Raw genomic sequence first — 10000 nt, 5'->3', positions numbered from 1 at the left:
GGAGCCGCGTGGTGCAAGGGCGTGGACAGCAGACTCAGATCCTCGCCTTCCGTCGCGTTCTGAAGGGCGCGGGCGAGCGTGTAGGTGGACAGGGAGAGGTTTCCGGCGCCCCCGTCAGACAGTACCCCGCTTCTGCTGTTTCCGCCGCTTCTGCTGTCGCCGCCGCCGCTCCTGCTGTCCCCGCCGCCGCCGCCGCCACAGCGCTGCAACAGACCATGGGCGACTGTCAGCTTAGGAAAGACACAGACCAGACACAGACCAGCGACACAGACTCATCGTGGCCGTGCACAGACCCGCTCAAGACTTACTCCTCGCCCTCCTCCTCCTCCTAGTTCATTCCGGACTGCCTGCTGCTGCTTCCTCCTGCTAGTCTTTCTCTTCCTTCTCCTCCTGCTCCTGCTTCTCCTTCTCGTGCTATTCCAGATTTAGTTTTAGTCTCTTCCCTTCTTTCTCCTCCTCCTCCTCCTCTTCCTCCTCCTCCTCCTCCTCTTCCTCCCTTTACCCTCCCTTATGACGTATGCGTGACAGACACACACACACACACACACACACACACACACACACACACACACAGGCTGGATGCAGAAAGGAAAGATTAGTCACGTCTGTGTGTGTGTGTGTGTGTGTGTGTGTGTGTGTGTGTGTGTGTGTGTGTCCTTGGTAGGATCGACCACGCGTGTTCTCGCGCCGACAGTCTTGAGTGATGACTGCAGCCATGAGGATGGGGAGGAGGGGGATGCCAAGGAGGTGGAGTAGGAAGAATATAAAAAGGAGGAGTAGGAGGGGTGAGGGTGAGGGAGGGTGAGGGGAGGGAGGGTGAGTGCTTGATATAATGATTTGTCGTGTCGAGTAGATCGATTTAACTTGAGCACAGGCACAATGCCCCGCCCCGCCCCGCCCCCCCCCGCCCCGCACACTTACTGGGGCGTCCCCGGGCGTTAGGACCGACGGGTGAAGGTGCCGCGCCAGGCTGGGCCGGGGCCGCGGGGGAGCCGATGGGGCGGCCCCCCGCGCCTGTCCCGCCCCGCCCCGCCCCGGCCGTCACGGCCACCATGGAATGTAGTCTTTTCACTTATCACAACGGTTCCTCGCAGCTCCGCGCCGCGCCCAGCCCCGCCCCGCGGCGGTGGCGGCGGCGGCGGGGTGGGTCGGCGCGGGAGACGGCCCCCCGGGGCGCGTCGGGACAGGCGTTGTGTGGTTGGTTGGGTCCGGGTGGCATCCCTGCCGTGGATCCCAGGCACGGGGCGGCCGCCGCGCCCCGCCCCGCCCCGCGCCGCCGGCAGCCTCGCCAGCGCCGCCCCGCCCCGGGCAGCCGGGGTCCCGCTGGGCTGCCGGCGGCGGGCGCCCCAGACCCGCGTCGAAGCGGGGGGCGGGGCACGCCTCTGCGGGGCCGCCAGCGGGGCTGCTATTGTGGTTGTTCCTGCAGCTGCTGCTGCTGCTGTTGCTCCAGCAGGGCCGCCGCCGCCGCCTCCTGCTGCTGGCGCTGCTGCTGCTGCTGGATGTGGTGCCGCCGCACGTGCCGGTCCATGGTGATCTTCTGCGCGGCGCGGTAGGGGCACACGGGGCAGGCGAACGGCTTCTCCCCCGTGTGCGTCCTGATGTGGCTGCGCAGGTGGTCGCTGCGCCGGAAAGACTTGCCGCAGAAGGGGCAGGGCCTGGCGCGGCCCTCACCCGCCGTCACCACGGGCGGCGCCAGCAGCGGGTCCGTCTGCTGGAGGAGCTGCAGCTGCAACAGAGAAGGTCCCAGGGTCATGGCCGGCTAGGCTGACAGGCAGGCGCGGCCACCGGGGGGCCGGCACCGCGCACACACTACCACCACAGGGGAGGGGGAGAAGTGGTGGGAGAAGTAGTAGGAGTAGTAGTAGTAGTAGCAGAAGTAGTAGTAGCAGTAGTAGTAGTAGCACACTCCCCCGCCAGTACACAGGAGGGCCACAGCCTCGGGTCGGGGCGGCTGCGACGAGGCCGTCAAGGCGCCTCACCCATGACGCCCACGCCCACGGGGCTGAGACGCCCGTCACGGCCCGCTGGGGCCGCGGCGACCCCCACGACTGTGTGTGTGTGTGTGTGTGTGTGTGTGTGTGTGTGTGTGTCCTCCGTCACACCTGTCCCCTCTGCATAACTGTCTTCCCCCTCACGACCCCCCAAGGCACCCCCCTGCCCCTCACCCCCCTACACCCCACACACCTGGCTGCTCCCCTTCCCCCTTCCTCACAACACACCTGCCTTCATTATGTGTTCCTGGTACACACACACACACACACACACCTGCATAACGTTGCCACACTGAGATTGATTCTTCAGGAGGAGGAGGAGGAGGAGGAGGAGGAGGAGGAGGAAGGAAGAAAATAATGATCCTGTTTACTCTTTCTCAACTTTATTATTATCATTTATTTATTTTATTCATTTTATTCTTTTTAACACAAACTCAAAATAAACCACAATAAATAAGTCACCTCAACAATAATAATAATAATAATAATAATAATGATAATAACAGCACTATTAGTAGTAATGATGAGAAGAAAAACCCACAACAAAAATGAAAAGGAGGAGAAGAAGAAGAGAAGAAGAAGAAAGAGGAGGAGGAGGAAGAAGAGAGAACAGGAGGAGGAAGAAGAAGAAGAAGAAGGAGAGACACAGAAGGAGGAGAAGAAGAAGAAGGAAGAGGAGGGTACATTGGTAGGAGGAAGAGGAGGAGGAGGAAGAGAAGGAAGAGAACAGGAGGAGGAAGAAGAAGAAGAAGAAGAAGAAGAAGAAGAGGGGGAGAGATAGAAGGAGGATGAAGAAGAAGGAAGAGGAGGAGGTACATATGGTAGGAGGAAGAGGAGGAGGAGGAAGAGAAGGAAGAGAACAGGAGGAGGGGGAAGAAGAAGAAGAAGAAGAGAGATAGAAGGAGGATGAAGAAGAAGGAGGAAGAAGGAAGAGGAGGAGGAGGAAGAGAAGGAAGAGAACAGGAGGAGGGGGAAGAAGAAGAAGAAGAAGAGGGAGAGACACAGAAGGAGGATGAGGAAGAAGGAAGAGGAGGAGGTACATATGATAGGAGGAAGAGGAGGAGGAGGAAGAGAACAGGAGGAGGAGGAAGAAGAAGAAGAAGAAGAAGAAGATGAAGAGGGAGAGACACAGAATGAGGATGAAGAAAAGGAAGAGGAGGAGGAGGAAGAGAAGGAAGAGAACAGGAGGAGGAGGAAAAAGAAGAAGAAGAAGAAGAAGAAGAAGAAGAAGAAGAGGGAGAAACACAGAAGGAGGAGGAAGAAGGAAGAGGAAGAAGCACATATGATCTCAATGGCCCTCTACGCATGCTTCTTCCTAAGGTGCGATGCCATGGAGGCTTGGGAGGGGGCGCGGTGGGCGCACATCAAACACTCGTGACTCTGTTCCTTATGCACGGAAACTATATGTCGGTAGAGGTCCCCGGACTGCGTAGCGCGGTGCTGGCAATGCGGACACCTATACGGTTTCTCCCCCGTGTGGGTCCGCATGTGTCTACGCAGGTCGCTCCTCTGTAGTGCCCGGTATCCGCAGGTGTCGCATACGTGGGGCCTGTCGTCATCGTGTGCCCGGAGATGCCGCCGAAGAGTGGATTTGTTGGTGTAGCTTCGCCCGCATTGATGGCAGACTAGCTGGGTGCCTGGTGCTAGTTCTCCGCCTCCTAGTCCTGCTAATCCGGGTATTTGGGATAGTCCTGAGTGCTCTCCGCCGGGTATTCCGCCTCCTAGCACGATTCCGGTACCTAATCCCGGCACCAACGGTACTGTTCCGGCATCTCCGATTCTTCTTTCTCTTTCTTCTTCCTTTCTCTCCCTTCCAAATACTATTTCTCCTCCTGGTCCTATAGTGTATCCTCCTCCTCCTCCTCCTAAAGATCCTATACCTCCTCCTCCTCCTCCTCCTGGCCTGTATCCCTCCTCCTCTTCATAATCATAATCATCCATGTCATCTTCCTCGTCCCCGTAGCCTCCTCCTCCTCCTCCTCCCCCCATCCTCCTCCTCATCTCTTCGCTGGTGTAGGCGCGGCCCTCCTCCTCCCCTTGATCCACCCGTCCTCCTCCACCTCTTCCTCCTGCCCATTCGAGGTACTGTAAGGTAAAACGGGCCAATCAATTCCTCTTCCTCTTCCTCCTCCTCCTCCTCCTCCTCAGAACATAAGAAAGCTTTATCAATATGACCCTTATCAAAGCCCTTCATCCATTTGTAAACATCGATTGAGTCTCCTCGCACAATTCAATCTATCTATCTATCTATCTATCTATCTATCTATCTATCTATCTATCTAACTTTCTTTCTATCTATCTATCTCTATCCTCTGCACAGATTCAAACACGTTGTAACATGTTCTAAAGTAAGGGGACCAGAACTGTACTGCTTCCTCCTCTTCTTCTTCTTCTTCTTCTTACTCTTCCTCCTTCTCCTCCTCTTCATCTTGTTATATTTTTTTAGGTTTTTATAGGTAGAGAGAGAGAGAGAGAGAGAGAGAGTGTGTGTGTGTGTGTGTGTATATGTGTGTGTGTGTGTGTGTATATGTGTGTGTGTGTATGTGTGTGTGTGTGTGTGTGTGTGTGTGTGTGTGTGTGTGTGTGTGTGTGTGTGTGTGTGTTTAGTCCTCAAAGTCACGATCTTCCTCCAAAACAAACACACAAACAAGAAAAATGTCATATATAACTTTTCTTAAAAACTTTCTTGATTTCTTTCTTTCTTTCTTTCTTTTTTTATTTCTTGTTTTCTTTATTGTTTTGTTTTGTTTTCTTTCCTTTTTTCTTTCTTTTTCTTTCCTTTCCTTTCTTTCCTTCCTTCCTTCCTTCCATTCTTTCTCTTCCTTTCCTTTCTTTCCTTTCCTTCCTTCCTTCCTTTCCTTTCCTCTCCTTCCTTCCTTCCATTCTTTTTTTTCCTTTCTTTTCTTTTCTTCTTTCTTTTTCTTTCCTTTCCTTTCCTTCCTCCCTTCCTTCCTTCCTTTCCTTTCCTCTCCTTCCTTCCTTCCTTTCTTTCTTTCTTTTCCTTTCCTTTCCTTTCTTCTTCTCCTTCCTTTCCTTTCTTTTCCTTTCCTCTCCTTCCTTCCTTCCTTCCTTCCTTTCCTTTCCTTTCCTTTCCTTTCCTTTCCTTTCCTTCCTTTCTTTCTTTTCCTTTCTTCCTCTCCTTCCTTTTCTTTCCTCCATTCTTTTCTTTCCTTCCCTTTCTTTCTTTTTTTCTCCATTTCTTAATTTTATTCTTCATTCTTCAGTTCTTTCTTTCTTTCTTCTCTTCCTTCAATATTCCTTTCTTTTATTCCCTCTTACGTACTTATTCTTTTCTTCTTTCTATCTTTCCTTCCTTCCTTCCCTTCCCTCCTTCTTTCTATCTTTCCTTCCCTCTCTTCCTTCCTTCCTTTCTTTCCTTATCCTTCCTTCCTTCCCTTCCCTCCTTCTTTCTATCTTTCCTTCCCTCTCTTCCTTCCTTCCTTTCCTTCCCTATCCTTCCTTCCTTCCCTTCCCTTCCCTTCCCTCCTTCTTTCTATCTTTCCTTCCCTCTCTTCCGTCCTTCCTTTCCTTCCCTATCCTTCCTTCCTTCCCTTCCCTTCCCTCCTACCTTCGATATTAACTTACGAAAAGGGAGACAGAGAAAATATAATTAAATTGTAGAAATATACTCTTTAATCTTCCTTCCCTCCTCCTCCTCCTCCTCCTCCTCCTCCTCCTCCTCCTTGGCAGTACACAAGTAAATACAAACAAACACATGAACACACAAACAATCTTTATTTATTTTATTTTTCTTCATTGCAAATAATAATAATAATAATAATAATAATAATAATAATAATAATAATAATAATAATAATAATAATAATAATAATAATGAGAGAATTTTCCTGAGTATATATAGTCTCTCTCTCTCTCTCTCTCTCATAATAATAATAATAATAATAATAATAATAATAATAATAATAATAATAATAATAATAATAGTAATATCTGGATCTAATAATATTTACTAAACGAATTACATGTGTGTGTGTGTGTGTGTGTGTGTGTGTGTGTGTGTGTGTGTGTAAACAATAGTAATAACACAAAATCCCTAAATCTATTTGTATATATACTCTCTCTCTCTCTCTCTCTCTCTCTCTCTCTCTCTCTCTCTCTCTCTCTCTCTCTCTCTCTCTCTCTCTCTCTCTCTCTCTCTCTCTCTCTCTCTCTCTCTCTCTCTCAAAAATCTAAAAAGAATGATTAAAGAAAATATATTAGAGAAAGCGAAACACACACACACAAAAAAAAAAAAAATAAAGCAAATTAAAGATAGCTCTATTTTTTTCTCTCTCTTTTATTCTATAGTTTATTTGTTTAATCTTTTTGGCCTCGTTTGCTCTCTCTCTCTCTCTCTCTCTCTCTCTCTCTCTCTCTCTCTCTCTCTCTCTCTCTCTCTCTCTCTCTCTCTCTCTCTCTCTCTCTCTCTCTCAAAAGAATGATTAAAGAAAATATATTAAAGAAAGCGAAACACGCAAAAAAAATAAAAATAAATAAAGCAAATTAAAAATAGCTATTCTCTCTCTCTCTCTCTCTCTCTCTCTCTCTCTCTCTCTCTCTCTCTCTCTCTCTCTCTCTCTCTCTCTCTCTCTCTCTCTCTCTCTCTCTCTCTCTCTCTCTCTCTTATTCTGAAGTTTATTTGTTTAATCTTTTTGGCCTCGATTTCTCTCTCTCTCTCTCTCTCTCTCTCTCTCTCTCTCTCTCTCTCTCTCTCTCTCTCTCTCTCTCTCTCTCTCTCTCTCTCTCTCTCTCTCTCTCTCTCTCTCTCTCTCTCTCTCTCCTGATACCGGATAAGGTTGAATTTCTATTAAGGGGGAGGTACTCTCTCTCTCTCTCTCTCTCTCTCTCTCTCTCTCTCTCTCTCTCTCTCTCTCTCTCTCTCTCTCTCTCTCTCTCTCTCTCTCTCTCTCTAATGGCACTGTTTTCTCTCTTGGCACAAATTTCCTGTTTTTAATTTTCTTTTATTTTCTCTAATTATCTCGCTCTCTCTCTCTCTCTCTCTCTCTCTCTCTCTCTCTCTCTCTCTCTCTCTCTCTCTCTCTCTCTCTCTCTCTCTCTCTCACACATACACACACGATGGAGAGGAGGAAGAGGAGGAGGAGAAGGAGGAGGAGGAGGAGGAGGAGGAGGAGGAGGAGCAGAAAGGAAAAAAAAGTCGAAATAAGAATTCAAATAAGAATGATAAGAAGAATAAGAAGAGGAAGAAGAGGAAGAGGAGGAGGAAGAAGAAGAAGAGGAGGAGGAGGAGGAGGAGGAGGAGGAGGAGGGTCTACGAATCTTGATCGGGGTCTTCCTTAGAATCTTCCTGAGCAGTAGAAGTCGGAGGAGGAGGAGGGGGAGGAGAAGAAGAAGGAGAGGAAGGAGGAGGAGAAGAAGGAGGAGGAGGAGAAGCAGTGATCCTAGAAGTAGAATCAGAGGGAGGAGGAGGAGACAGAGGAGGGACATCAGGAGGAAGAGAAGGAGAAGGAGGGGAAGGAGGAGGAGGAAGAAAAGAATCAGGCCCCTTCCTAAGCTCCCCAGAAGGAGGAAGACTCGAAACAGCAGAAGACGAAGATGAACCAGGAAGAGGAAGAACAACAGAAGAAAAAGAAGAAGTCGAACTAGAAGAAGAAGAAATCGTAGTCGGAGGAGCAACTGAACCCGATCCAAGAGCACTAGATGAACCCAACGCAGCCGAAGAAGTCGCAGATTGACCCCCAAGAACACCTTCCAATGGACCCAAAACCCTTTCCTCAACCGGGTCCGCAACTGGGTCTTCCTGCAACAATGGGTCCTGTCTCTGGGTCTCTGCCTGGGCGTGGGTCTCAAGGATATGCCTCGCGAACGCTATAGCGGATGGGGACGTGGCGGAGCATAGCCGGCACCTGAAGACGTTATTGTACTGCTTCAGCGCGTGCACCCGAAGATGTCTCCTAAGATCAGATTTCTGCCCCGCGCGATACGGACACACAGGGCAGGCGTGTCTCTTCTCCCCCGTGTGTGTCCTGAGGTGCCGCTGGAGGTTGGAGCGGCTGTCCGTGCGGTAGAGACATTGCTGGCACCGGTACAGCTTGTCGAAGGTGTGCAGAGGGATGTGCCGCGCGAGGTCGTCAACTGCGCTGAAGGTCCGTGGGCATACCGGACACACCAGCCGCCCGCCCCCCAGCGCCGCCACCGCCCTCTGCACCGCCTGGGGGAGAGACAGACGGTGAGATTGTGCTGGGGCGGGCGACTGAGGGGCGGGTACACTGGGGGTCGAACACACTGGGGGACGGGTACACTGGCTCACTGTGGGAGTCTGAGGATTGAGGTTCTAGCTGTTTCGGAAGATGGCGGACTGGGGAGCTAGCTAACTTGGGGGCAGGCACACTGGGGGGTTGGCGGACTGGGGAACTGAGGATTTGGGGTCTGGTGGACTTGAGAAGACTGGGGAAGAATGGGGACTGGGAAGTTAGCTGATTGGGGCACTGGAAGACTAGGGAGCTATCTGACTGGGGTGCTAATTAACTGGGGGGTTGCTGGCTTTAGGGACTGAGGTGTGACTGACTATAGGAGACTGGGGGATTGTGAACTGGGGTGAGACCAACTGGGGGGACTGGGAACTGGGGGGGGGGGGGGGGGCTAAATTACTGGGGATCTAGATTACGGAGGCGGGGGGGAACTGAGAACTGGGAGGGACTGGGGACTTGAAAACTAGATGACTGGGGTGTAGGCGTACTGGGGGACTGGGAACTGGGGGACTTGCTTACTGGGGTGGACTGGGGACTGGGGAACTAGGGGGTTGGTGGACTGGGGTGTGACTGTATCGAAAACTATCGCACTGGGGACTGAAGGCTAGGGGGCTGGTATGAGGGTCTGGGGTTTGGGGGTTTGGGGGTCTGGGGTCTGGGGTCTGGGGGGCTGGCAGAGGCGAACGGGCAAGGTCTTTCTCTTACTCTTTTTTTATCATTTATTTCTTCGTATTTTTCTTTCCCATTTTTCATCTCCTTAACTTAGCGCCTCCTACTCCTCCTCTTCCTCTTTCGCCTTCTCTTTTTCGTTCTTGTTTTACATGTTATATTTTTTTCCTTCCTCCTTCTTTTTCCTCCTTCTTTCCTTCCTCTTCCTCCTCCTCCTTTCTCTCTCTCGCGTCCTCATTTACAGAATAAAAAAAGGAAGATGTGAAATAGCAGAAGGAAGAAAGGAAGAAAGGAAGGAGAAGAAAGAAACAAACAGACGTGATCAGATGAACGATATCACACACACACACACACACACACACACACACACACACACACACACACACACGGTTTTTCCTTGTCTCCCTTTCCTTTTCTTTCTTTTTAATTCTCTTTCCTTTCCTTCCTTCCCTTCCCTCATTTCTCTTTCCTTCCCTTCCCCTTCCCTTACCTCCCTAACACAACCACAACTGCAACTACTACTACTACAACCGCTACTGCTACAACAACAATAACAACAATAACAAGACCAACATACCTACATAGAACAATCACTACAAGAGCGCTGATGACGAGGACGAAGACGACGACGCAGAAGGAGGAAGAGGAGGAGGAGGAGGAGGAGGAGGAGCTGATGATAAAGAAGAAGATGGAGGTGAGGTCGCAGAAGATATCGCCGTCGCCGTAGTCGCAAGAGCTCCCGAAGAAGTGGACGAAGAAGAAGACGAAGAAGAAGAAGAACCAATTGACGGAGAACCAGACGCCGACGCTAGCGCAGACGCCGAAGGAGGATCCAACCCGCTGTGTTGCAGAAGACCGGGATCCCTCAACGACGCCGAAGAACCGAATGCCGCAAGAGATCCCGAACCAGACCCAGATGCCGCCGCCGCCGCCGAAGAAGCCTCCAACCCGCTATGGTGCAAGAGGGTGTGGTCTCTAAGGGAGGAGGTGTAGGCGGCGCGGTAGGGACAGTGGGGGCATGCGTACGGCTTCTCCCCAGTGTGAACCCGAAGGTGTTTGGTGAGATCTGACCGTTGGGTGGCGCGGTACGGACACTGCGGGCAAGGGAACGGTTTCTCCCCAGTGTGGGTG

The 10000-nt window shown here is 50.9% G+C and overlaps 2 protein-coding genes across 2 annotated transcripts in view; both read right to left on the bottom strand.

Moving 5' to 3' along the window:
• The window catches only part of LOC126994024 (zinc finger protein 219-like), a gene marked incomplete at its 5' end in the record, with an annotated part of 1381 nt that extends 340 nt beyond the window's left edge, over window positions 1-1041 (bottom strand). Inside the window, 2 exons of the mRNA XM_050853273.1 lie at window positions 1-203; window positions 922-1041. The exon at window positions 1-203 is cut by the window's left edge and continues 340 nt beyond it. Of these exons, the coding sequence (XP_050709230.1) occupies window positions 1-203; window positions 922-1041 (323 nt within the window). The remainder of the gene's footprint in view (window positions 204-921) is intronic.
• Window positions 1042-1237: 196 nt separating this feature from the next.
• LOC126994028 (zinc finger protein 219-like) overlaps window positions 1238-10000 on the bottom strand; it is a 79781-nt gene continuing 71018 nt past the window's right edge. The window contains exon 3 of the mRNA XM_050853278.1: window positions 1238-1726. Within this exon, the coding sequence (XP_050709235.1) occupies window positions 1406-1726 (321 nt within the window). The 3' untranslated portion in view covers window positions 1238-1405. The remainder of the gene's footprint in view (window positions 1727-10000) is intronic.

This window comes from Eriocheir sinensis, unplaced genomic scaffold (assembly GCF_024679095.1).
Source record: "Eriocheir sinensis breed Jianghai 21 unplaced genomic scaffold, ASM2467909v1 Scaffold706, whole genome shotgun sequence".
In the NCBI taxonomy this organism is placed as follows: Eukaryota; Metazoa; Arthropoda; class Malacostraca; order Decapoda; family Varunidae; genus Eriocheir; species Eriocheir sinensis.
This window is presented reverse-complemented; position numbering and strand designations above follow the sequence as displayed.